The 27,930-nt window shown below is 51.8% G+C and overlaps 1 protein-coding gene across 25 annotated transcripts in view; it reads right to left on the bottom strand.

The window, feature by feature from the left end:
• Positions 1–27,930, bottom strand: part of NCOR2 (nuclear receptor corepressor 2) — a 253,248-nt gene that overhangs the window by 157,449 nt on the left and 67,869 nt on the right. For all 25 annotated transcript variants that reach the window (XM_074606451.1, XM_074606465.1, XM_074606464.1 and 22 more), the window contains exons 2-3: positions 19,989–20,200; positions 5,262–5,389 (exon numbers count right to left, since the gene is read on the bottom strand). In XM_074606451.1, the coding sequence (XP_074462552.1) occupies positions 5,262–5,389; positions 19,989–20,093 (233 nt within the window). In that variant the 5' untranslated portion in view covers positions 20,094–20,200. The remainder of the gene's footprint in view (positions 1–5,261; positions 5,390–19,988; positions 20,201–27,930) is intronic.

Genomic DNA, 27,930 nt, shown 5'->3' with positions numbered 1-27,930 from the left:
GTGCCTCAGCCACAACCCCCTCAGCCAACTTCTTCCAAGCCAACTGCCATTTCGATGAGAGCAGATGCTTTATTTAAAACTTGCATATTGAAGATCCTCATAGACGGACCCTGAATTATTCATGGACAGGACCAGCAGAAGCTTTAACACTGTGCCACACATCGCCACTGCCTCACTCAAGGAGGAGAAGGAGTATTTGTGTCTCTCCACAAGCTCCCCGACATGCATTCTCCAGGCATCCAAAACCTGGCGCACCACAGGAAAACCCTCTTGGCCACCCTGGGTGGCCGGAACACTCCCTGGACTAATGGCTTCAGGGACATTCCACGTTTCATCAGGCCTGCTGCACACGTTGCAAGATCACCTTTCCTCCCTCAAAATAAATCTGGTCCAAGATTATGCACGGGAAAGTTGCTTCATGAACTTTTACTCTTCCATCCCAGCCAAGGGAAACCTGGGCTTTGCCCTCACACGTCCCTGCCAGGGCACATTGGTCCATTCCACGAAGCCTAGTGTCTCCACATCTCCTCTACAGAGCCTCGGTCACCCTCTGCGCCCACCCATGGACATGCCCGCAGCCCACACCAAAGCAGAGGGCACTTGCGAGACGAGGCTTGTCACCAAGTGTCAACACACCAGCATCTGCCCTTTCCGGTCGTTATTTTCCCACGTTCATTTATGGGGAGGAAAAAAAATGCAGCTCCCAGAACATCACTTCAAGTGTGAAAAGACACGAAGATGTATGGTTGCAAGGATTTCAGCCGCACTACCGCTCACTCCTGAGAAAAGGGTCACCTTTAAAAATGGAAACTTAATTAAAGACCATAAATAAAATCAGATCAGTCACGCTGTTAAATCGGGAGCAGTTGGTGCCATTTGGCCCAGCACAGATGAAGACCGAGAGCTCCACGCGATTTCCAGTGGCCACAGTCCCAGCCGCGGCTTCCCAGCGCTCCCTGGGCTCCTCAGCCAGCAGGATTAATCACATTCAATGAGCACAGTAATTAGGCCTGCTCTCATGCTATATTGCACATGGATATCTCGGATGGCTGCAGATACACAGCAGCTGCTTAACGTCTCCTAAATGTCATACTTCAGATCAACACCGGGCAAACTCTTCAAACTCCTCAGGTCTGCTAAGTAGAAAGGCTCCGAAAAAGCGCATGATCTCCTGAACTGGGAAAATAATCTCCTATGAAAACAGTGACTCATCTTATTCTGGATAAAGGTGGAATATACTGTGTTAACATGCATCCCGCTTATTTACAGCCAGGTTTTCTGCCAGAGAAGCCATTATCCACCCCAGCATTCCTGCGTTAACACAGAACCTTGCTCTAAAACCCCAACGTGTATGAAAAGTCAGAAAATCCCAGTTCCTTGATTTTTCAGACCCCTCATTCCACTGGCACCTGCCATTTAGCACTCAACCCAGTCTTCCCCACTTATTTTGTGGACCAAAATATATATAGAAGAGAAAAAAAAAACCTTAATCCTTGTCACCTTGCCAGGACATTCCTCTGCAAGTATTCATGGTACGACTTGTACCAACAGCAGATCCTGAAATACTTCTCTTCGCTCCTTCAATCCAGTTGGCACAGCCAACCAAACAAGCTAAGGGGAAGGCTGCGGATCCTTCCAAGAAAAAGCCTGCTACCCAAAAAACCATCAAGGAAAGCAGCACATCCCTGCAACGACAGACAGAGCCAACTTTCCCGACAGCAACAGATTCAGAGTGGTTCAAGTTTTCCTTCCTTCTTCCAAGCCAGAATTGCTGCACGGGGAGTTCAAGTCTCTACCCATCCACCAAGGGGTGACGATGACTTTCAAGGCTGATGTACTTGGAGAAGGGCAGCCTGCAACTCCCCAGCATCTCCTGCAGAACTGGGTTAACTGAGGTGGGATGCAGGAGGCACATCACCACCGAGGGAGGAGAGCCCAAGATGGTGTGACACTTCAGGAACTGGTTCTCCCCATCCTGCATGACCCACCAGGCTCCACTGTGGGGACGTCAAGCTGCCCGAGTCTAACATTCAACGAGCTTCTTGCTCAAGAAGCCCCAAAATGTGGGACCATCTCAGCACCCCGTTCCTTCCAGCAAGTTACCACTCAGCAGCTTTTTGCCACCAACACCTGATTGATAATTAAAACACTGTGCCCATGGTGAAATGCTTCATGACCTGTTTCCTTTTCGCTGGACCACAAATAACGACCACCCTGGTGGCTACCACAAAGCTACAGCCAAGATAGACAGAAGACCTGCAAAGCTGTAGGAATGCCATCTAAGCAAGCCCAGATGATTTCTGCAGCATTTAAAGCATCCATGGGGTCAAGCCACAAATACCACATGCAAAGGCAGCCTCCAGAGGCTTTGGAGATCTGCCCAAGGTGAAGGCAAATACAAACTGGGGGACAATCCCCAAAACCAACAGAGAGTAACGCGAATCCCTGGGGTTTCCAGGAGAGCAGAGCAAACAGCAGCCACCCACCAGGCAGGTGGGCTCAGAGGAACCGGGACCAAGGGCCGAAGCACGCTCACCAGGCTGCAGGCAGTGCTCTGGATCAGCGCGAGGCATGGCGATGGCAGGGCAGGGATCTGGGAACACGCACAGGGCTCACTCCCCAGCACTGTCCGTCTGCCACATTCCACTTGCACCTGACTCACAAACTGACTTCCTTAAGGAGGAGGGTGTTCCTGGAAGAGCGTCGGCCACCACAACCAACAGCAGACAGGCTGGTTCCTCTGAACTCCCGAAGCAGCGGGGGATTGGAAGGGTTCCCCTCCACCGACACTTGCTTCAAGGCGAGGATTGTCTCACGCCCACCACCACTGCATGCCTGGTGGGGCATCAGGCAGGGAACCAAGGTGAAGGTCTTCCTTTCAGACACAGCACATGGCTGTGCCTCGCTCTACTTATGCCCTGTGCCCACAATGAGGATGTTACTTCTTCCCCAGCCCCTCACGCTGAGAGCCAGCTGCCTCTGCTCAAACCCATCAGTCCCAGCCCAGGACCGAAGCCAAAGTGCTTACAGATGCGCCCGGCGTGAACCTGCCAAGGGGACTCAGCTGCAGAGACGGCTGCTTTTGCCACCCTCCCTTGTCCAGGCTTTGCTCTGCACCAGGCAGAGCCAGAGCTATTTTTTGGGGTGGGCACCAATGACCAACCCAACCTGCTCCAGAAGCTCCAGGGTCTTGGCTGTTGAGTACCTGAGGAACCAAGCACCCATCGGGCGCTATTTTAGAGCGGATCCTCACACCACAAAGATGAAAAAGCAAAGCCCCCCTAGATACAACTTTTAAGTGCAGCGCTTAAAGATGCAGAGAAACAGTAGTTGGTTTTGCAAAATGGACCAACACCTCCCCAACCCCAAATGCCACCCAGTTTGGATTACTTCAATAATTAATTATATTGTATGAAAAATTTCTACAGACCCCCCTCCATTCCTGCATCCCCAGATGCCCCAAAATTTTTTTTTAACGAGTCTAATCCTATATATTCTGGCACAAGATGCCAACTGAGCTGAAGTGTCATTTTTAGCTTTATTACCCAGTATTATTTTTGCAAAAGTTCAATTTTTTGGATGTTACAGGGAAAAGGCATGAAACGTAAGTTGGGTCTGTTACCAAAAAAAGTCTCTTTTTACAGCATGCCCAAACTTCACCATTCATGTTGAAAGCAAAGTAATAACAATAAGCATTCAGATGGGTATCTAGACCTGACAACCTCGATTAACATTTACCCACATTCGTGAGATTGCCGACACAAAAATAAGTGTGGAGAGCTTGAAACATCTGTAAACTAAAGCGAGATGTGTGGATGACCACACCAGATTAGGCAGGTGGTACAGCAGACACCAAGGCTTGAAGGTTTTTTTTTTTTAGTTATGTGGAAGAATCAAGATTTTTTTTTTTTTTTTAAATACCATATTCAGACCTTGAAACCTTCATTTTACTGGAGAGCAGAGCTGGTTCTCCATTTTGCAAACCACAACTAGTGTGAAAAATGAAAACAGGCAGGAGCATGTTGCTGGGTCCTCTTTACCCATCTCCCCCAAATTTAGCTGAATCTGACCCACTTCCAACTTCACCGTGTTACTCCGTGCTAAGAAATCAAAGCGCTGAGAAACCAAAGCAAGCCCAGGCAATGTAACGCACTGCAATAAATTACTCGTCATCAGAAGCGACACTGCCCCCTGCACATCCAGGTGCGCCAGGCACGATCCAGAAGAGCACATCCAGTAGGGCTGATGCAAAACTAACTTCGGAGGCTACTTTTTGCCTCCAAATTCCCATGGGTTTGCTTCTGCCGAGCACCAAGCCGAACCCATGCCGCTAGAAAAAGAGTTGTGTCCACGTCTATGCCCTTATGCATCCAGCACCCTGAGGCCTTTCTCCTCTCCCCTAACAATTATAATTTTAGAGAAACAGATTCATCTCTGTGACTCTGCACTGGATTTATTCTTAGCCCAAATAAGGAATAAGCATTAAAAAAAAAAATGCTTTGCCTAAATCTAGTGCAGCAAGGCTCTTATTTCACTTCCAGGCCAGTATTTTCCAAAACCACTAAGCATCAAATGCAGAAGAGAAACTGTGAGAGCGCAGCGTTTTGTGACGAAACAGAGAGTGAGAGTGATGGCCTTCAGAACAGATGAGCTCCTGTGGTTAAAGCATCCACAGCATTTCCAGCCACCCAGCGCTTGCCTGCGCAGCACCCAAAAACGCTGCTGGCCTCCCACGGGAGGCTACGAAAGAAAATGGGGGCGTGGGGATGGATGTGAGGGGAGCAGACGGGGGGCGAAAAAAGCAGCTTGGAGAAAGTTGCGAGGGAAAGGCAGAATGAGAAACAAAAACAATGAATGCGGGGAGGAAGAGCAGCACAAGAGGAAGCGGAGACACTCAGTGAAAATAAGCTCTTCTCACTCCTCCCTTCAGCCTCGGGAGCCACAGACTGAACCAGACGCCACAGCGACATGTGCCTTCACAGAAGTGAGGGGGGTGGGGTTTTTTTTGTTGTTTGGTGTTTTTAAGATGTCTTTAAAATGCATGACAGTGCAAGGGAAGAAACCAGAAGGCAAAGGTGCCACTTGCATTAGCACAACGAAGGTAAGACCGGCCGGGAGGCTGAGCGCAGTCAGTACCGACACACAACAGAACATCGCCCAAGGTCTCACACAGCTCCCTCCTCCGCATCACAGCGCTGCGCAAAACGCTCGCTCATGCGGTCGGGATGCCTGTGGCCGGGGGGGACGCGGGGAGCCGGTACCTCTCATTGCCTGGCTGGAACTCGGAGAGCAGGGACGGCCTCCGCCGCTGCGGCTGCATGATAGACCCCGGCGGGAGGTGGGAAGCGAAATCCCTGGAATGATGCTGGTACTCCAACAGCGCGACGTCCTGCAGAAACAAACACAGAAGAGCTCGTTAGGCTGGTGGCAACTTTCAAGCAAGCAGTGAACCCCGGCAACGCAGAAGAAACCATACAGATACTGCTCCTGTGAAGCACTGGATGTTGGACCACACAGCTCAGTGCGTTTCCACCCCCAAAAGGGTTCCCAGGAAGCCCCAGGCCTGCAGTGTATTGGGATGGCAGCTCGGCCCCCGGTCCAGCCTGCCTCCAGCCTTTGACTGGGGCAGCGCGTGGGCTGGCTCCTGCTACGGGACCCCAGCAAGCCCAGCCCTGCCACCGGGCACGCACACAGGGATTTTTGGCATCCGAGCGGTCCCGATGACAGCTTCAAATCCGAGAGGAAGAACAGGTAAGAAGAAAATGAAGAGTCACGGGATGCTTTCAGCTTCAATAGTCCACACAGCAGTATGAAGAAAGAAAAAAGAAAATTAAAAAAAAAAAAAAAGAAAGAAGAGAAATCACAAATGTTATCTTGAGAGTGTCCCTTTAAACACAGCTCCCCTGGGCTGAGCTCAAGCGGTTTGAAAGGACAGTTTGCTACTTATTATGTGTATGTCCCTTTTGTTCCTTGACCCTTGGAGAGTACAGTACAGTATGTTCCTGATTTTAATTAAATAAGAAGCCCTCCTGCTCTGTGCCACAGACTGATTCCAGCAACAGTATTTTAGCAGCTACATTCAACTGCTGTTTTTTTATTTGCAGATAGATACTTGACCAAAGACTAATCATCTAATTAACTAAGACCTTCAGCTATGGCATGGAAAGCCCTGCCACAGAATGACCCTGGTAACACTGACACATTTACGTTAGAAGAACCAATCCCACCTGGCAGTCTATTTTGAACAGTTCTCAACCGGAATAAAAAAAGCTCCGAGTCCCTCAAAAAGAAAAAAGAAATTTCAGAGTCTAAAAAAAAAAAATAAAAAAAAAATCAATAAACAAACTCCCACGTGCATGCAGCTGGGGGTGTGGGCAGGGGAGTCTCAGCCCTAACAGCTGCAACAAAAATTATTTGATCTGCCGTAGTGGAGACTGACATGCTCCAGTAGTAGAGAAGCTGGAGAAGTGCCCCACAAGGCACATGTCAGGCAAAGAAAGGATTTGGGAGCTTAAATAGCACCAACCTGCACCTAGAGACCCCTTCTCCCAAGCTGAAGAGCAGCCGAGCACTGGATGCCATTCTCCAGCCAGATGCAGAGTAGAAGGGAATATCAAAGCCCAACATCTTTGGTCACCAGAAGGTAAAACAAGATGTTTGCATAGCAGCTTTCTGCAAAGCCAGGAAGAAAAACTGAAATTGTAAGCACTTGGTCCAGGAGAGCCGAGAAAAGCTCTTTCTCCCCTACCCCACACCCAGGCTCTCGCCCAAAAGCAGAAAAGGACAAGTATCAGATGGGGGAGGCAAAAGGAACGGTAGTGTCTGATGGCCACGACTTCTCCTTGAGCCTAGAAAGGTGCGCCAGCTTTTGGAATCGGGTTCATTTCTCCCCAGCATCAGGCAATAGTGTGATGCTGCTGCTTTTCTGTTCTGACTGATCTTGGGAAACACCAGGAACCAGTGACCTCTGCCAGCCCCAAACTCCTGGTCTCCACCTCCAGCCTGGCCACTTCAGACCTTGGCCTTGGGGTAAGGGGTGTCTCCAGACAGGTTCTTGCAACATAAGGAGGGCATTACTGGAACAGCGTCTACTCATCCTCATGGGGATGTTCCACTTCTGCTGTAAATCCAGGTGTTAAGGGAGGTGTTAAGGTGATGCTGCTTTTTCTTCATCCATACAGGAGGCTCTGAGGGGCTTCAGGACAGAATATGTGCTGAATATGGACAGAATATGTCCAACCACAGATGGGACAAAGTCAGCAATCTAAAGTGGAAGAGCTCATCAGCTCCTATAGCCCCAGCCAAAGCAGAACTGTTACCTACAAAGAGCTTCCCCACATTTGCACTCCTGTTTTAAAAAAAAAAAAAAAAAAAAAAAAAAAAAAAAAAAAAGAGCAATGCAGGTCCTGACATCCACCTACAAAAACAAACACACCACGTCTGGGAAGCCACGCCAACAGGCCCACAAGCAGGACCATCACCTTCTGTGGGCGCATAAACAAGAATTACTTGTCTGGGAGGCTTGAAGGCTGTGCCCTTAAGAGAAAGAAAAAAAAACAAAAAAAAACCAAAAATGCTCTTGTGTGTCCTGAGAACCATCTGTTATCCCTTTTCCCCCTGCCCACACTCAGCTGAGCTTCGCCTTTTCCTCCTGTATCCCCCCATCAGAAAATTGCTGGTGGAGCTTAAAGTTTGCTGGCGTGGCCCGAAGCGACGGGGAAGCTCGTTACAGCGGGCCGTTAGCTCGGGGCGGGATGGCAGACGCCTCTCCAGCTGCCCCACCGACGGCAAGGCTGGCGAGCACCAGCTCCTGCTTCTCCAGACATCGCCCCACTCACTCTGACCTGCTCCGCTTCGCTCGCACCAGCGTTTGCTTTCACCAGAAGAAAACGTAACCTAAAAATTAGTGAGGTGGATTAAAATTGACAAATTTCTGCGCCCTGTGATGAACTGTCAAAGGAACCGCGGGAGACCTGGCAGGACGTAGGTGGTTTAATTGCTCGGAGAGTCACTACAGTAAATTGCACTGTGAGCTATGGCTGTGTTTTTCAAAATGCAAATGCTGGGAAGGTTTACGAGCTGCATTCAGAAGAGGCTTCAAAATTTTGTTTAGCAGCGTTTTAAAGACGTATGCTGGGAGGCACCTTGCTGCCAGCACCGCTGCACCTTCCCAGCATGGGCAGGGATGATGGAACGGTGTCCAGAGGGTGCCACGTGAGCTCCCCACCACCGAAGCACGCAGCACAAGCATCATTTTGTCCCCATCCTGACCTAAAACTTCTTGCGCAGCCTTGGCACCTGCTCAAGGGCAGCTACAAGACACCTGAAATCATGCAACTAAAAACATGGCAGCCTCAAGCTACACGTTGCTCCTTTTCCTCTCCATTGCTTTGCGGGTTTTTGCTCACAATTCTTCTTTTTGCTCATCCTCTCCCTCTTGGCATCTCTCCTGCACTCTGCAAACCCTCCCTCCCACCTCCCCAGATCTGTCGATGTGTCAGAGTGTCTTCTCCAGTGCCCTCGATTCTCCCATTGCCTCCAGTCGGGACTTTGTTCCTTTCACACCAACCTCCTTGGTGTTCCTTGTGGTTCAGGTGCTCCCACACAGAGGTACTTGTGGAAGCATTGCAGAATTTCATAAATTCAGTAAGTGTCATGAAATAGAAACAAAGGAAGCAGAAAGACCACGGGTAGTCAGGGGCTCTGGCACATCAACAGGTTTGGGAGGGAGGGTGGGAGGAGGGTTTGCAGAAGGCAGGAGGAGATGCAAAGGCAAGATGAGCACCTTCTCTACTTCTGTTGATAGAAATTAAGCTTCATTACTCAGGCAAAGGAGGGGGAATGTTTCCAAAATAAACCAAAGCAAAGCAACCAAAATCACTTTGGAAGTCTCAATGTCAAGACCTTATCATTTCTCCTGATAAAACAGCAACTTCCCAAAATATAACCCCGGGTGAAAGGAACTGTGTCCCCCCTAACCATGTAGCCAGAGAATAAACAAACAGGCCCGAGCTTCCCCTCTCCCATGACTGACCATCCAAAGCCACGGAGGGTTTGCGGAGTGTCCGGGCGATGCGGAAGCTGAGCTGCCATGGTCAGGGTTACACCTTCCCAGCCCACGCACACCTCCCATGGTCAGGGCTGGACCCTCCCCTGACCCACACACACCTCTGCAGCTCTCCTGGCAGAGCTTTATTCAGGCCAGTCCCTGGGGCATCCATCCTCTCCGACAGAAGCAAATCCATATGCTGCCAGGCGAGCCGCCTCATAAGCGGCTGGAAAGCTTGTCTGAACTGGTAAGAATCGGTTCAGACACAGAGGTCCCCCAAAAATGCCTCTACTGTGGAGCGCTGGCAGAAGGATTGCACCCTCCAGCACAGACGTTTGTCCCCCAGCATCTCCCCAGCATCATCCCGCTCCGCACATCCCTGCTCTGGTGCCTCCTGCTCCTGCCACAACCCACCCACCGATGCCGGGCCAACCGCACTTGCCCAAGGGCAACAGCTGGCCTAGGTCAGGAGCAGACTTGGAAAACGGTGGAAGGCACCCAGCCAGGAGAGGAAGGCTGGATCCCTGTCGCTTGGGAGCAGCTTGGCGCCCAAGTGCAGTGTTGGGTCATACGTCTTCCAGTCGCAGAAATGCAATGCTGTCTTTGTCCTTCACAAGCCACCTGGTATGACACCACGCTGGATCGCTGCCCTGGCCCAGACCATCAGCCTTGCACGCAAGAAACAGACATTTTGCAACCAGCAAGCCACATCTCCAAAGCTTAGGGTGAAGCCAGATAACTAAAACTAGAAAAATGACAAGTAAAATCTACATTATTCAGTTTCAACCGATGCACCTGCCCTAGCTCCTGAGCACATCGCCCGAATGAAATCACATCGGGGAGCCCTTCAGGGCTGAGGCAGCTCAGCCCCACGTTGCACTGCCCCAGCTCCGAGCGACCCACGGAGAAGGGGCTGCAGGCCGCCCTATGGAGAAGGGACATGTGGCAGCGACGTGGGGCTGCGCAGCTGCTGCTCAGGAGGCAGGCAACAGGGAGCCCAGGCAATGGGGAGCCCAGGCAAGCAGCTGCTGGAACCATCACCAGAACTGCAGTTCCACACAGCAGAAGATTTCGGGTACCCACAGCAGCGCACGCTGCAATTCAGCAGTCAGCTGGAGCCACAAGCGCCCAGGGGCAGATTTCACGGCATCCCACATGGACGCTGCAAACCCCTGGCCTTCACACAGGGGTCTGATTCCCTCTCCCTTACATCAAGCCCATTTCTGTTGCAGGCTGATGACTGATGATGCTGAAGACAGACCTCATGACTGATGCCTGGTCCAGTGATTGGTGAGGAAGGGTCTTATGGGTGAAAAAAACTACAGTACAGCCACTTTCCACCCGAAATCAGCCCTGATGAGAGCTGGCTCCAGTGGGTCCTTCTGAGCAGCTCCTGGCCCCACACCATGAAAAGCCGCTGGCTGGGCTGAGCCAGCACTAACAGCATGACCGAAGATGGACACCGAGGTGCCTACAGTGCCATAAATCACCCCGGCAGAGCCAAACAGCACAAGGCCAACATTTAGATAAATAAAAAGCTAAAGAGCCAAAGGCAGCCTCATTAAAACACACTCCTTCATGGAGCAGACTAAAGAGGTGCTTGGGCCCAGCCAGAGGTGCCGAAAGCGTCCTTCGCTGCCAGCGAGGAAGGGTGGACACGTCCACGCTGCCCCTGCCTGGGGTGCTGGTGAAAGCAATCCCTGTCTCAAGGTCTTGTTGTGTTATTACTTGATTTGGGAGCGCCAAGAGCGCCGTCTCCCTCCCCATTCTGGAAAATCCTCTGACCCTAAATAACCCGAGTCTATCAGGCTCATTTAGATACGCTAATCAGACTCTCTAAAGCCAGGAGACTAGATGCAATATTACAGAAAAACCCTCAGCAGCACAAAAACACAGACGGCCCTGCAGGAAAGAAAAAAAAAAAAAAAAAAGAAAAAAAGGCAAAAAAGCCTTCTCCCCCCCCCCCCCTTTTTTTCTTTTTTTAACATTTTTTGTAAGCTTTCAGCCTGCTGCCTTACCTACCACGATGTCTCTAGGAAAATCTTCTGCGCCATCCCCTGACCTGAGGATAACCCACACACTAAACTAATAACTGCAGGCAGCCGCGCCGCCTTTCTGCCTCTCTCGCTTTCTGTTTTGAACGCGTGCACTTGCTGGTGCACTTCATTTCTCCTTCCCCTGCCCACAGCTGCCCGGGTCCGGGCTGCCTGACCCCAGCACGGAGGAAGAAAGGGAGGTTTGAGAGCGATGCTGGAAGCACCCCCGGGCGCTGACCCGCAGCACGCAGAGCCAGACAACGCTACGCCGCAGCCAACAGCAGCTCTGACCCTCCTCGCCCAGCTCCAGCATAGAGCACATCCATACGGACAAGGCATCTACTGCTCCATCCAGACGGCATTCCCGCAGCTGGAAGAATTAGCCCCCGAGGAGAAGACCCCAGAGACACCAGGCCTGCAGAAAGGAAGCCTGGAGCTGGTCTCGCAACAGAAAGGCGAACTGCTCCTCCTCTCTTCCTCCCACCAGCACAAAAACAAGTACAAACGCCCAGTGCTTCTGGCTTCCTTGGAAAACAGCTCTGGAGCAAACCCCTGGAGACCCAGAGCGCAGCCAGACGAGCACCTGCAGCACAGCTCGAGCAGCCCAAAGCGTTCAGATCTGTCCCCTGCCACTTACCACGACTTCAGCCGAGAAAGCGACCTGGAGCTCCCCGCCGAGTTTCACTGCGAAGACAGCTTCGCTTGAAAACCACCGGCTCTTGTTTTGCAGTGACGCTGAGGAGGAGCGGTCCCGGGGTCAGACACCACATCCGCCAGCTGGGCCGGTTCCCCGGCGGAGGGTGGCAATTGTGCCACCAGCCACCTCTAATCACAGCATCGGGCGCAGGCAGCACCTCACCTGCGGAGCTCCGCAGGCACGGAAGCCCTCGCCCAGCGACGAGCCGCTGCCCCACACTGTCCTCGTCACTTTTCGCAGGCAGGGAAACAGCCCAGGGCACCACATGTGCTCACCGAGGAGCAAATCCCAGCTCCGCACCACCTCCACCAAGGATTAGGTCATGGGATGTTCATTACGAGCTCGCCCAGCATTGCATTGCAAATAATCCTTATTTCTTAACAACGTGCTATTTCTGCTGAAGCACTCCCAAGCGTTTAGCCTAAATGAGGCCGATTAATAATGGCATGGTCCGAATAGCGAGCAAAAAACAATGCCAAAGCATCCCTATTTATCTCTCTATTTATAAATCGTCCCTTATCTAATTTCAGAGGAGGATGCCTGGCCCGCTCCTGCTGCTCGTGAGCAGCACGTGTGCCGTGCTGGGAGCTGATGGGTGAGGCAGTGGGGCTGGTGCCCCCAGAAGCCGTGGCACTGGTGGCACGCAGAGCCAGAGCTGGGCACTTTACAGCTGCTGCCCTGCCACGTCCCACACTCCTCTCGTCCCGCCGGCATCATCCTGCTGGCTCTGGGGACCTTGTTCCACCCCGCACCTCACCTTCAACCAGGGTGTCCTGGTTTCCACCGGTATTTCGCGAGAGGAGAGGTGAGAGCAGCTGCAGACGGCACTGCCCAGAGCAGCGCCCGGCACCAGCCACGTCCTCCATCCCTCTCCTCCTCCTGCTTTTCTGCTGGTGTTTCCCCAAACCAGAGAACACCCTACGCCTCTGATGCCCAGAGCTATTCCCTATACAACAAGGATGGTCAGAGGGGACACACAAGTCAGAGCAGCCCAACATGGTGGCCAAGACTCGACCACAGAGGCTCGGTCTGCAGAGCCGCCCTGTCCCCCAGGGGAGCACGTGGAAGGTCGAGCTTCCCACACTCCTCGGAGCACACAGCCAGCACGAAGCAGCGTATCCCGATTTGAAACCTGCAAGGGCCTCTGACCACCCAGCAATTAATTCATGCAATAAGCTGCCTCTTGAGCCCCCTGATGCAACCCTGGGGCGACAGGAGGCTGGGCTAGCAATCGGTGCCACTTGCGAGCCAGGCAGACCAGCTCTTCAGGCCAAGGTGAGGTGGCCGAAGCGACAGGGCCACCACTCCAGCAGCTTTGCCGGAGACCGGGGATGCCCCCCACCCCTGCTTTACACACCCTGACCTTTGAAAAAAAGTTGATTCTTCAAACCTCTTTCTGCCAGCAGCGAGCGTGACCTATTTTAGCAATAAATGGAAAAACTCTCCAGTGCTTGGATACCCCTTGGCACTGGCAGCACAGCAGTTGCTCGTCAGACCGAGAAATGCTCTTTTTAGCCTTTGCCTAGAGAAAATAATTTTTCCCAAAGCTGATTCAGGTAAGAGAAAGGGGGAAGGTTTGGGAGGAACCAGGGTGGTAGCAGAGCCATTGCTCCACCACAGCACGGGCTGCGAGGGGACCAGCGTGGTGTCACCCTCAGCCTCCCCAGCAAACAGGAGCCATCCTCTGCTACAGGAAAACTCCGCCGAAGTCCAAAGGAGGCAGTTATTGATCAAAACAGGTTGTCCACAAGTACATCGCTGTCTGCCTCACTTCCTCCCCAAAAGCCTGGGAGGAGCTTACTGCAAATTTTAAAAAAAAAAAAAATTAACAAAAAAACCAAACAACAACTCCTCCACAATCAGCCCCACTGTTGAAGATAAGGTCAGTAATAAAAACCTGGCTGAATACACGCATTTTTATCTTGCCTACGGGGATGCAACATGTGCTGAAAAGACAAATGCCCTTATTGTTCCAACACGGTCTCGCTGCCATCCATCTCTCAAATGCTGCTGACTTGGCCTTTTGTTTTAGGAGGTGACCACACTGCGCGTGGCCCCTTCTTGGAAGGCATTGGTTTCTGCTGCCGTCCCTGCACTGGGGCCACGTCTGCTGCCAGCACCATTAGCGTCCGTACCAGCTGCACAGTAACGCATCCTTCCCGACGCCCTCTCGAGCAAACCGGGGCTTGTCAGCGGCGTGTAGCTGTCCCATCTGAATATGCCATTCATGGAGAAGAAGTCACGTCTCGGTGGGGACTGCTCTCAGCTGCTGTGGCTTCCCAGTCATCTGACCAGTGCCGGGTGCTGGCACCAGCCCTCTCCCCGGCAGCCAGAGGTGCCCAAAGAGCAGCAGAACATCCATTACAGTGCTGCTTTTGAGTCTCTCTCCATCACAAGACTTTTGTCCCAGTCACATCCAGGCGCCTTTGAGCCGGGAATGACCTGTCTTGCCTTTCCTCCATTCTCCACCCCTGGCGCTCTGCTTCCTCAAGCCACTTGTGGTCACAAACACCCATGTGGGATAATCAACTCTCTTCTCACTCAACAAACCCAAAAACTTCCACCTTAAAGGCACCAGGTCATTCTGTTCATCATCGCATCTCTTCTGCGGCGTGGTCCCCACCACCTCCCACCACACATGCTCCCACACAACCCATAACCTACTTGAAGGTCCATGTAGGACCCTTTTGTCTTTCCATGTCCCCCATTCAGCTCTCCTACGCTCCTTACACCTCCACAGCAAGTCCTTCAGGTCAAAGAACCTGACTTGCTCAGCATTTTAAATAAATGTGGGGATAGTGACAACCAGCAAGAGCCCCCAGTCTCGCAGAAGGTGTCTCCATGGGCTGGTGGGACAACATGGGCAGAGTCAGGCTAGCACCGCAGGCAAACGCTTTGTGCCTTTAGTGGGTCTCTACCATTGCCAAACCACACATGCAGAACAAGTGTTTTTTCTTCCCCTGTGGATTTACAATCTCGAGATCAACCAAGAGCAAAGCATCACCCTCTGCATCAAATCACATCCAAAAAGCAGATTAGGGAGCAAGCACAGAAGTTTACAGTAGCTTGAAGAAAAAGAACTGTTTTGGATAAAGGCTGTATCCTAGGGAAAATGAGCTTTAAATACAAACTGCTGTTAAGCCAACTCCTTCCTGGCAATGGGAGAGAGACCCCAGGGCAGGGAATTAGGTGTCCTGTTCCTCCACCTTCATGCTCTCCCAGTCCCACAGCAGAAATCCAATTTTCCCAAATCCACTGCTGAGCTGCTCAGAGCTCATGCAATCCTCCACTGGCAACCTCAAGGTACTTCAAGAGAGATCGCACCAAGTTCTTGCGACAGACCTGATCAGTGTCAGTATTTCCAAGGTATGTTTCTGATTTCCAAGTCATTCCTTAAAACATTAGCTGGAGCCCAGCAGGCAGAATTCAGGATGCAAATCTCTGGCACGAACCGGCCCCTGCTCAGCTGCGCAGCTGGTGGCGGGAGGCTTTTCTTTGCGCTCGGAGGTGGTTGGAGAAGGCTCCTCGCAGCCTGGGGGATTTTAGCATTTGGCACCGTAAACTTCCATTCTGCAAGTTCCTGGAGCTCCGACACAGACTGGCATTTTGCTTCCAGCAGATAAAAGTGTGAATAACTACTCCAAGGAAAACCAACACAGCGGCAAAGGCGCCTCATGCCTGTAATGCAAAACGCACTGGCTCTCTGCAGGCTTACCTGGTGTCACCGTGCCACGCTGACCATGTCACTGCGGAGAGGAGCTAGCTCCTGCCATCTCAGGAGCTTGCGTCTCCTTACAGCACCTTCCACAGCAGGATGCGGGGTTTAACTCGCCCTGCTGAGAGGAGGAGTCTGGGCAGGGAAGGCACTCGATTTCCCCCAGGCCACCATTCGGCTAGGACACCAAATCAACACACAAGTTTGCACCAAACCCTTGTCTCTGGTTCAGACAGAGAAGGAAGTTCCTCATCATGTTCCAAAAAACCCCAAGCAATCGGGCTGGGATGCTTCCGCGCAAGTGCTGTTTTACAAATGGGGAGTTTAATGAAGGAACTACGGAGCTGTTCCCAGACAGGAGAGGTGGCACGGGAGGGGGAACGAAGGTCTCGGAGCTGGAGCAGAGGGGTTAAGCTCACGTTTGCCATCTCAGCTGAGCAGCGTGCAGGGAACAGGCCCACACGGCACCCTGCAGGCGTGCTGGGCGCCTCTTGTTCTGCGGGGAGGGGATGGTGCTCCCCAGTGGGGACTCAGGTGACAACTGAGCACCGATTTCACATGCATGTGCACACACCCCAATCCTACCAATCCCCCAACCCGTTCAGTATCTCTTAATAGGTAAAACACTAAAATCACCCCAGAAGTAGAAGCTGTTTTGGCACAGAAGCCAGCGCGCGAGGACACCTTGTGTGCCCCGACCCCCAGCATCTCCTGCGGCGGGTACCGCCCTGCCGGCAGCCCCACCTGCTTCCCAAGCGCATCGCTCCCGCAGCGCTGAAATGGCAGGGCCCTCGCAGGAGAAGGATGACCGATAAGAAGGGCACAGCAAGAAACTGGATTCATGGAGGAGGACGAGAGGAGAACCCTTCTGTCCCCAGGGAATATTGATCACGAAGGTGCTTTAAAAGGAAAGGGGGACATGTGCTACGCAGGGAAATTGATCTGTTTACAGAAAATATCCACAGGTTGCCTGAAAATGAATGTCCTTCATGTCAAAGTTTCCTTTGAGAGAGCATGAACTTCGGACACATTAGAAGGTTAAGCGTGTAAGTAATGTGCTTTTTCACCTTTAGCTAAAGGTCACAGAGCATTCAAACAATTCCTCTGTTCCCAAGCTGAACATGACAGAAGTCAACTAAGCACCCCAACATTACAGCTAATTAATATGGAAACCAAAAACATTTCCCCTGCAGTTTGGCCAAGAACCACAGTTTGGCAGTGCTCTTAGAAAAAACTCTTGATTATTGGTGATTTTTAGTTTTACGCAAAGGAAGTCAAACAAACCAGAACGTTTTCACTAAGCTTCCTTCTTCCCTTTAAAAGTTTTTTTTACTAATAATTTTTTAGGAAGATGGAATTAAATCTAGCATCATTATAAAATATCACACCATTTTCACGTGCTGCCTCCCTGGCAGCTGTTGGGACCAGATACCTCTCAGTGAGGAGGATGAGGAGGACACCCCGATACGGATGGGGACCAACCTACCCTGCGGAAGAGCCTGTTTGCTGCATCAGAGCTCGGTTTGGATCAGACCCACGGGCTCACAGCCCTGCCCATAGCTGGCACCTAAGAGCGAAACCAGCCAAGAAACATCCTCACTCGACCAGTACTGGAGCTTCTCTGCCAGCTCCGAACTCAGCAATAGCTCCTGGAACACGCTGCTGGGAGATAGTGCCCGTATGTACAAAGCATATTTCTGTTTGTTCACTTGAAACGAGTCTTTTTCCTCATTTTCTTGGATACTCCCTCAGGTTTTATACGATGGGAAAAGAAAAATGCCCAAGCCCGCTTCCACTGCCTTCTGCCCCTTCACAACATCCCCTCTCACTTGCCTCATCTGTGAAATTGAACAGCTGCAATCCTTTAAATCACTTTTCATAAAGTGTCTCCAAGCCTAAAATAATGTCACGGCTCATTTCTGAGCTCAGTATTCCTGCCGCGCCGCATTTCTCTGGGTGCGACCGTCACAGTTGGACTGTGATTATTTATTTATATTATAACAGCGTTTGCAGCCCTGCTGTGCTCAGCCCCGCGCACGCGCCCAGGAGGTGACCCAGGGCGTTTCCACCGCCAGGACAAGGATCCCTGGACTGACGAATCCCCAGTTCTCAGGAAAGGATGTCGTGGAACGCAGCAAACCAGAACCAAAACCTAATTAGATGCAAAACATGCCAGTGTCGGGTTGGTTTTGGCCTCTCTTGCTTTCTTCCAAACAAGCTCTCACTGTGCAAACACACCCCATGACAAAACTGACCTGGCCGAGACATGCAAGCAAATACCGCTGACTTTTAATATTAAACAGTGCAGCAACTTCAAAGCAACTGGGCTCTCCTCTCCCGAGCAATCCCACCAGAGATCAGTTCCAGCCCCAGAACCATGGCCGGGGTCCAGCTCACGGCGCCGCCGAGCAGGAGACACGTGTTTGCAAACAGCTGAGAGCGGCGGGGCAGATCATGCAGGGACACGCTCGAAGAAACGCTCTGTCTGCCCTCCTGAGGAGAGGAAAGGTGCCTTTGGGTTGCGTGGGGCTGGCGCGCTTCTGCCGAGAGGAGCCTTTCAGCTTTCCATCCAAAAAAAAAAAAAAAAATCTCAGCTCGGACCTCTCCTGCACCCAGACACCTACGAGGTATCGCGTAACTTCTGAAGATTACATGCGGCCGTAAAAATAGCTTCTAGAAGCAAATGCCAGCAACTTCTTCCAACATTAATACGATAGAATAAAACCAGTATTCACTCCAGCCAGAGAGCAGGGCAGGTTGGAGGAACCCAGAGCTCCGTCCGACTTGCAAACAACTGCCCTGCTTGGTTCATTCTGCTGTGGCGACACTAAGGGGAAGCAGCCGGGGTTTGCAGGAGACAAGGACTCAGGACCCCATGGTTAGGAGCCTTTCACATTCTTCTAAAATCCACCTCCACACTGAGTATTGAGATTTCTTTGGTTTGTTTTTAAAAATCAGGGTTTTGCAGCAACTGCAGACCTTGCTCACCTGCTCACATCCTCCTCAGGCTTCTGATAAAAAGAGAACTGGGATTTTCTTTTTGAGAAAAATGCTCTCGTTCTGTCCTGCCTCCCAAACACACACGCTCGCACTGATGGAATCAAAACTCTCATAAATCGAACCAGGTCAGCATGTCTCATAGCCTGGATGAAAAGCTTCTTTGTGCAGAAGCACGCAGGCCCCGAGCGATCTTGATGAGCCAGCTAACGCAGCCAAAAGCTCGTCCCGCGCCCTCCTTCACCATTCTGTTTCAAAGCCTCTCCAAACCCCGGCTCTGCTCCCTGCACCGCTCCGTCGAAGCCCAGCAAAGAGGGCAGACGAGGGAATTTCACCCCTTCAGTGACACTTTGTGGATTTCCAGGCTTTCAAGTCAAACCCTAAAATCATCACAGCAGGAATTTTACCATTCAATAGCTGTCACTGTCAGAAACGTAACCCCGAGAGAAGGTCTCCTCGCTAACTCCTGTTACAAGCACCTTTCTGGCTCTGGCCACCTCGGCGTAACCCACCAAGAAGCAGCTCCAAAGAGCAGCCTTGCAAGTGTGTGCCACACTCCAGCACCTAATAAGATTCATTTAAGCAGCTTGAGCTGACTAAAGCTGTTCCACTAAGGAAAGTTTTTCCCGTTAAGGGCTTAAACCTAAAACATTCAGCCATCCAGGATGAGCAAGCACAGACGTGTGTGACACGGCGCAGAAGGGAGAGGCCAAATCCAGGTGAATTAACCCGTGCAAGCTCTGGTGCCTTCAACAAAACACATCCAACAAAAACCCACCACCAGCTTACGCTTTGATCCAAGAAGAGACAAGACTACGGGTCAAGTGCGATGGCGGGGGGGGAAGTGGGGAAGGATACAATGGAAGAAAATCAGCAGCTCTGTTTTCTTCTTGGTCCCCAGGAGTGCCACCACCAAGCCAGGAACGCCACAAAGAGAGGGCAGGTCTCCTGACCAAAGGCCAGGCAGTGGGTTCATACCCAGCAGGAGAGGGAGCTCCCCGTGGGTGCGAGGACCAAGGACCGGGCTCGCCGGGAAGCAGTAAGCCCACACAGAGGAAAGGATGCCTGTCCCCTCGCGACTCAACACCAAGAAAAGGCCAGGCTGGAGGCCATACACTCCTGCTCCACTCCGGTGGTCAACCAGCCTTCCCCTCTCCCCCCAGGGTGGTTGCTACATCCAACCAAGGGTGTTCTCATTGGGAAATGAACTCCTGCGCGCTCTCATAGGCCACGAGCCATAGCCCATGACACTGCCATGGCAAGCGCTGGGAAGAGGCTGGAAAGGGAGAAGAAAGCTGAAAACACCATACAGAGAAAGAAAATAGTATCCCATGAGAGAGGAACAACGAAATCCTGTACCACAGGCACGGAAACAGCCTGATTTCTCTGTAACAGCCACATCCGAGAGCAGCTGAACCACTGCCCCAGCGACGGGGACACACCACGCAGCTCCTACCCTGCAAGCGGGTAGGAAAGGAAAGTCTCTTGCCTTACCGCATGTGGTCGAGCAATCTGGACCGGATAGGACATGGCGTGTGGAGGGTAGCGCGGCTCGGCAGCACGCCAGCTCTGCGTGACGGGCTGCGTAGATCCAGACATGTCGAAAGAGCAGGCGCGGCGGTCGCTGCTTCCAAATCACCGACAAAGGATTAGGAGAGCCAAGAGCTCCTCTTCATCATGGGTGCGCTTTCCACGTCAGGCAACAACTGAAAGCAAATGGGAAAGCAGTGGGTTAAAATTCAGGCCACCACAGTCCCACAAGACAACCAAACATCAAGCCTTGGGTGACCACCAAAACCTGACTGTCCTCGCAATTCTCCAGCGGCCCCATCTTCCACTTGGCAAACACCACTGCCAAGTTTCTGCTGTGGATTACTCCTATCACAGGGAAGTCCAAATATAAGATTAACCCGAATCCATCCCAACCGACTGCCCCAGAAAGCCCTCCCTCAGCACCAGCAGGACCAGGCCTGCAAACTGCTGGCAATTTACCTAGGCCCTACGGACCCATGTCTCCAAGTATCCTGGAGATGGGCATTACTTTGAGGGGTAACTTAGTTCCCAAAAACACAAGCTGGAGTTGCGGCACTTCAACACAAGGTCCAAAGGCTGGTCCCTCCTCAGCCCATCTCTTTCCCCATCCATCCTTTCACACATCTGCACACAGTTCTTTCAGTGCTCTTTTTTCCAAGCCACGGTCATTTTTGCAGCCACGGTAAGCCCTGATCTATGCCAGGAGGGACCCTGGACATGAACCTCCCCAGATGCCCTTCTCCACCCACAGGGCTACACTAAAACACAAGATTAAAGCACGTCATCAGCCTTTCTGATCAGGACCAAGAGCCAGGCGAGACACCATGGCCCTGAGGGTATTTTCACAAACACCCCTGCCACCCACACCTTCGATGCTTCACCACGTGTTGCAATTCCTTTTGCAGCTGTAACAACATCAGGAAAACCAACAAAGTGGGAGATTTAGAAGTTGCTGAATTTTACAGATCCTTCGCGTAGTTTGTTTGGAGAGGATTTTAAGCCTCGTCTATGTTTCAACGAAAAAGTGACAGATGTCTAAATGCTGCCCTTCATCGCTGCCACTTCAACAGGCATTAGCCATTATTCTCATATTAATGGTTAATAAATTCTGACCGCTGCCTGGGCTCAGAGGATGCTTCCAGGACCAGTCCTAGGCATGAGAACTCCATCTTCCCAATGACTCCTCTTCCCCAGGATCCCTTCTTCACCCCACGCAACGCTGAGCACGCTCGCACACCCCTTCCCCAGCAGAGATTCACGTTACGTATACATTTGCGCAAGGTTTTCGGCAGTATCAAAATCATAGAATCATAGGATACCAGGTTGGAAGGGATCTCAAGGACCATCTGGTCCAACCTTTCTTGGCAGAAGCACAGTCTAGACAAGATGGCCCAGTCCCTTGTCCGGCTGAATCTCAAAAGTGTCCCAAACCTTTGATCGGCACGTGGGGAGCAGCAGAGAGAGCTTCCAGCACCATGAGCTTGCCGGCAGCCTCTCCCCATGCTCTCGTGGTCTCTGCTCTGGCACAGCCAGCCCCAGCCAATGCAATTTCAACTGAAACAGCAGTTGGCGTGTACGGCAACCAAAAAGCGGGTGGGGGGGAAAAAGAGGAAGTTTCTCTTTTTTTATTTCCCCACCCCCCCCCAACCCCCCACCCCCCCTCCTGTGAGACCACAGATCAGCCCGTGCTGACAAACCACTTGCTATCTGCTGCAGGCAGGCACAGGACAGCCGCGCTGCTCTGCCAGCATCCACATGCTGCTCACCAGCCAGAAATAAAATTAAACCAAGGCAACGGTCTCCAGCAGGCTGGGCATGAGCTGGGCAACAGCAGCAGGAGGAAAGCAGCCTAAGGAGGCCCCCTTGCAAAGGGTTCAAGGTTTGGCTTTTTTTTTTTTTTAAAAAAAAAAGTCGTTTTCAGTAAATTCCCATTAAGGCCTACGGATGACAGGCATGCAGAGACATTTCCATGGGCAGGTCAGCTGAGCCTCTTGGGCAAGAGGTATTTTGCCAAGTTACGTATGGGAAAAAAACACAGCAAGGTTTGGCTCTCAGGGCAGGGAGAGGAGGGACAACCAGGTCCCCTCCTGCTCTCAGCTCCCTCCCTGCACCGGAGCTGGGATTCCCCCGAGCCCTGCACCCACACATCCCTGCCGAGCCCCATGGCACCTTACCAGCAACCCTGGTCCCGGGAAGTACCGGCAGCCTGGGAACAGCCTGACCCTCATCCCAGACGGGGCCAGCCTCCCTCCCCACGCAGGGGCTCGGCACAACCCACCCCCGGAGCAGGAAAGCCCCTGCGCACGCGGGGGAATTCAGAGCCACCCAGCAGGCGGCTGGCGCGTATTTGCACTTCCAGTATGACTACCCCACTTCCCCTTGTGCTTCCGACTGGATGCGATCTTCATCACCAATTCCCACCCAACGCTGGGGGCCATGTCGGGAGCAGGCGGTTTGATACCCGTCCCACTCCCCTCCGAGGACACACCACCACCCTCCACATGTGCTTCTGCAGGGGCAAACCCTGTCCCAGCCCTCCCCGCGCCTGCCGAGGTGGAGTGCACGATGCTCTCAAGGGCTCCAAAAGCACGCCGAGATCTGCACAAGTTTAAGGTACTTTCCTAATAACAGATTCAAACTTGGGACATCTTGGCTTGCAGTCACCTAAGAGTTAATTAGCACATGTACAAATATATATACACACACATGTACATATACACGCTCCAAGTTGGAGGGGCCCAGAGCCCTTGGCAGCTTTCAGCAAGCCAACTGCTTCCCTGGAAGCTCAGCAGGTGGACCAGAGCATGCCATAGCAGCTGTCTACAGTAAAAGAAATGGGATGATTTTTTTATTATTTTTTTTTTTTAAAACTCTTCAGATCAGAAGTTCAGCTTTAAAACTCAGCCCCAAGTGCAAAGCTGCACAGTGTCAAGCTTTAAAACAGTTTAAAAGCTTTTTTGCTCCTGTCTGTGCAACCAGCAAAAAGGGAAAAAAAATAAGAAATTAACTCTCTACAAGAGGGACAGAGACACAGAGTGAAAGCACAGGGGCCGACAAACCCGTCCTGCACCTGTGCCGTGCTGGTGGTGTGCACCAACCACACACAATCAGGACCACAAAAGGTTTTTTCCTCACCAAGGGCAGCAAACGGCACCTCTGCCTCAAACAAGAAGCCCTGGAAAGCCAAGAGTAAAAAATCACGTCCTTGCAAGCAGGCAAAGCACTGCCCTTGCACTTCCACATGGGCAAACCTCGGAGCGGCAGGTCGCCAGCAAGATCTCAGCGCCAGTCTATGGCCCTGGACGCTCTCACCGCAGCTGGGCTGCGGGCCGGAGCCAAATGAGGTCACCAAAGCACTGGGGCAGCTCCACAGATGCCATTGCCTTAAATCCCATTTTTTACGCTCCATGTGCGAAGAAAGGGGCTGCTGCCGCGTGCCCATCCCAGCACCGCTCTGGGTGGGGAGGAGGGTCCATGGCCAGCCGGCAGCGGGGCTGTGGGTGCTCCCATTGGGGAGCAAACTGGCAGCATAACATGTCACTGGGGATGTACTGGTGCTGGTTCATAGCTGGGTGCAGCTGGGACGCTGCTTGACCAGCCATCCCCAGCAACCGATACTGGGGTGCCTCCTCACCAGCAACCCTTAATTAATTATCATTAAGAGAGGAACACAAACAATAGGAGCAGATTAATGGAAATAAAAGAGAAATAGTGCAGCCACGCTCTTTAAATCTTTAAGATCGAGCTGTTTGGTTCGTACTTCTCTCAACTGATTTTGATGAGGAACAGACATTGTCTCACAGGAAAAGTATTTCTCCCCCCGGTTGGAGTCGCCATCAGAGACGGTTTTATCCGCAGACCTGCGATAGCCATTACAGCGCTAGGTACGAGGAGATTTACAGCCTCTGATTAGGAACAGGAGAAAGCCAGCAGTTCCCGGCAAGCCCAGCACCAGGGCCACACCACCGACCTGCGGAGGAGGCGAGAGCCCGACGAGGCTCCCGCACCCATTTATTTCCACCTGTTCGGGAGACTCCCAGGATCCTGCCGCACTGCTGACGCCTTCAAAAACTCCACCCTCCTTCCCCCTGCCAACTCCATACAGCAAACCACCACCACCCTGCTCCTCCGCTTCTCTTCTCCATGTGCCATTTACTATCTCAAATCATTTCCCCATCACCTGTTCTCCCTAATTTACACCACGAAAGCACTCTACAAGCCCCTGCAGGTTGCTGCAGGCTCGCCAGCATGCCGAGGAGTTCTCCCCACACGCCTGCCAGCTCCCAGCAGCCGACGCCAGCTCGGGGACAACCCCTGCTAACGGCATGTACAGCGCTGGGCCAACCAGACTCACATCCAGCCCAAAAGATGGGCAGAGACAACCTCACAACACCCCACAGTGATCTACAGGTTCGGTGTCAACACCACTTCGACACAGGGCTGTACACTTCATGGAATCGTAGAATGGTTTGGGTTGGAGGGGACCTTAAAGACCACCTGGAGTTCCAACCCCCTGCCCCAAGCAGGGACACGTCCCACCAGACCAGGCTGCTCAAAGCCCCATCCAGCCTGGCCCTGAAGACCTCCAGGGATGGGGCAGCCACTTCTGCCCTGGTCCTTCAGCCCAGCTCCTGAGCGCAGCACAAGCGTACATCAATACAGCCAGGACTGTGCCAAAACCCTGCAGGTCTAAAAATAAGGCTTTGCAACTAAATTGAGTTGCAAAAAAATGTAATTGGCCTCGTTCAACACACTTGTTGCTCTTCAAAGCTAGAGGCAGCCCCTCCCGATCGGCCCCATACTCCTCCGGGAGAGCAGAATTCCCAGGTGAGATCCCTGGCTTGCCGCTGACACAATACAAATGTGGGTGAGCTGCCGTAATTACCCCATGCCTTAGTTCATCTGTCTGAAAGGTGAGAAAAACAAGACACTCCCAGCTCACAGAAAATACCGGTTTATCCATCCTCATGAGAGTTTTAAAGATCCCAATGAAAACACCCTGCACAAATTCAAAATAAACTTTTTTTTTTTTAAAGCAAGGACATGCTGGACTAAGATTAACAGAATATTTTGTTTCTTAAATCCAGAGTAATGTTACTCAACTTGTGGTCTCCAGACAACGTTAGGATGTAGCCCACAAAATGACTGTAAAAGACCTTATTAAAAGGCAACGACTAGTACCACCATACTATGCAGACAAGGCAAATAAGCAAAATGCTGCTAGCACTCACCAGGGCACAATTAATTGAAGAGTATTGACAAAGCTAATGTTTAATTACATTAAATAATGCAAGTTTTTGGAGAAAACAACCAAGCCATCTTTACTCAAATGCTAAATACATGACAATTTTCCTCCTCAAACAAGAAAAAAGGGTACATATCCTCCAGCCAACTCATGTATTTTGAAATATGTTTATAATGCCTAATTAATACCAAGCTATTCACCTCCAAGAGAACAACCAACCCGTCAAGCTCAAGAAAGCCCAGCGCAGACCCGTGTGCGGCACAACAGAAGAGCACATTGCCTGGCGGCAGCCGTCCCATGGCCAGTAACGGCACCGATGTGCCACACAGCTCTAGATCAAAACCAGACCCCAAAAGCAGTTAAGAGATTTACCCACACTTGCTTTAAAGGACTAGTGGAAGCAAAAATAATTAAGATGTGATGAAAATGGGTAGAGAGACATTCCTAAGAAATGCACCACAACGTAACGGTAATGGATTTGTCTAATCAATATGTGCATGAAATTTTCTTGGAAGACAGTTGACATTATATACAAATATTTGTATGTACTGTATCTATTAAAGCCTTTCAATAGGAAAGCAGGCCGTCTGCCATAAATTTAGGGCTCTATTCAGAATAACAAAGACGGCGATGTCAGTGTCTGCAGCCTGGGAATCCACAGTAGCGTTCAATCACAGCAGGGTACAGAGGTTTTAAATTAAAATAGCAGCCCAGGGTCAACAGGAAAGATCAGGTACATGCTGAGCTCCGTGGCATGGAGGAAAGGTTATTTCAACTCCAGGGGTCAAGGCTTGTACCTGTGTGATCTTAAAGCATTTTTCTTGCTTTGGGAGAGTATAATAAAAGCAAAGCCAGGCCCGCAGCACCTTGCACATCACAGCCAGACCCTGCGGTTCCTCATGTGCGCCCCAAAGAGCGGTACCTGAAGCAGCTCTTGCCCCGTTCCCCAGCTCGCTCTGAGGTCCGCCCATTGACACCAGCCCTCCTCCTCTTTTTTGGCCAGACGACTTTTAACCAGATTAATTCCCTCCCCTGACCGATGGTGCGGATGCACAAGCAATTACAGCAGCAGATCTGGGGGAAGAAGGGGCATTGCAGCACCACAACGGAGCTGCCCAGGGCAGGACATTACCCTTGTTAGAAGGTACAACCCATTCCTAAGGCCACAGAGGGATGGCAGAAGCTCAGGAGGTGAAGTCTCTTGTCCTGGTTTGCTGCCTCCTTGCTGGAAACCTCTAGGCTGCATCGTCTCTCCCACCGCGGCACAGCTCCACGCAGAACCGGTTCTGATCCCCGATAAAAGGTGACTTCTCTGCCCTGCTCCTACCACTGCCCAAAGCTGCAAAGCGGGATTTGCGACTTAACGTGTCTCCTTTTTCAATCGTTCCAACCTATTTTGGGCACGGGACCCATGTTTAGCTCTGCCCCAAGATAACCTTTTGCCAGCATTTGTGTGCAGATCTTGGCACTGCCGCTGCACGGAGCAAGGTCAGAGGGTTGGATTTTGCCAGTCCCGCTCCCCGGTTGTGTTTCGGAAGGCGGATTTTGCCAGACAGCCTGCTCTCGGCAGCGACACGATGCTGGCTTGACGCTTCTGGCAGAGGAAAGGGGATGCTGACTGTGCGCTGCGACTCCTGCCGCTCGCAGCCCTCGGTGGGACCCCCACTCTCAGGACCAGGGAAGACATCCCCACCACGGACAACCCTGGTCGGATAAGCGCTTGCAATGGATCTCACACGGTTTAAGGACCTCCCAGCCCCGGGCAAGGAGGCTGCAAGTGATGTTCTGACAGCTCCCGGAGGGGCACGTATGTGCTTAAACGAACACGACTGACCCATTTCTCTTTGCCGGAGCGCTCGGCTGTCGCTCCCCAGCTGCAGGGAAACTGCCTTATTAAAACGGACACCAAGTACCAGCCTGGTCACGGCTCCAGCATCAGGTCAGCATCAGTGTGGCTGGCCTGAGCCTTTGCTTTTTAAATCCTGCCACATGCCTCTTCCCCTTTAGTTTCCCTACCCCCATTGTTGGATTTTTCCCTTCCTAATCAACTAAAAAAACTTAAGCATCTCCGGGTTTTGGAAGTTGATATGGCAAAAGCACGTGGATCATGTGGAAGGAGAGCTCGTCAGCAGGGATGTGATGGCAGAGCTGCTCCCGTCACACAAGGGCATTGCTGCTCCCATGCCAGGGCGCCCACAGCCCTCCAAACCCATTCCCAAGCTGCTCCGCCGGGATGCGGGGAGAGCCCGGCAGGCACATGGTCACGCAGGACCCGCAGCCACTGCCTGGCAGCCGCGGGCTAAATGTCCAAAAGGGAAACTTCAAGTAATTAAAGATACTGACAAGGAACAGCGAAAAAGAAACTCACACTTAAAAAAAAAAAGAAAGGAGGGGGGGAGCTGGGATTTGGATCCATGCACAGGCCATTCATGGAACAAAGGAGTTATTTTAAGTCCAGGCTGGAAACAGAAAACAAATTAGACCATGAGAGGCCTTTGTTGAAGATGATCTGCAAAGACAAATGGAAATGCCTGGAGAGGAAATTAAAAAAAAAGAGCAAAACACAAAACCATCCAGCGAGGGGGAAAAGGCAAGGGGGAAAAGGCGAGAAAAAGTGCTGAAAATGCCCCATTTTCTGATGGAAGCATGGCCCAAACC

This window comes from Larus michahellis, chromosome 13 (assembly GCF_964199755.1).
Source record: "Larus michahellis chromosome 13, bLarMic1.1, whole genome shotgun sequence".
Lineage (NCBI taxonomy): Eukaryota > Metazoa > Chordata > Aves > Charadriiformes > Laridae > Larus > Larus michahellis.
This window is presented reverse-complemented; position numbering and strand designations above follow the sequence as displayed.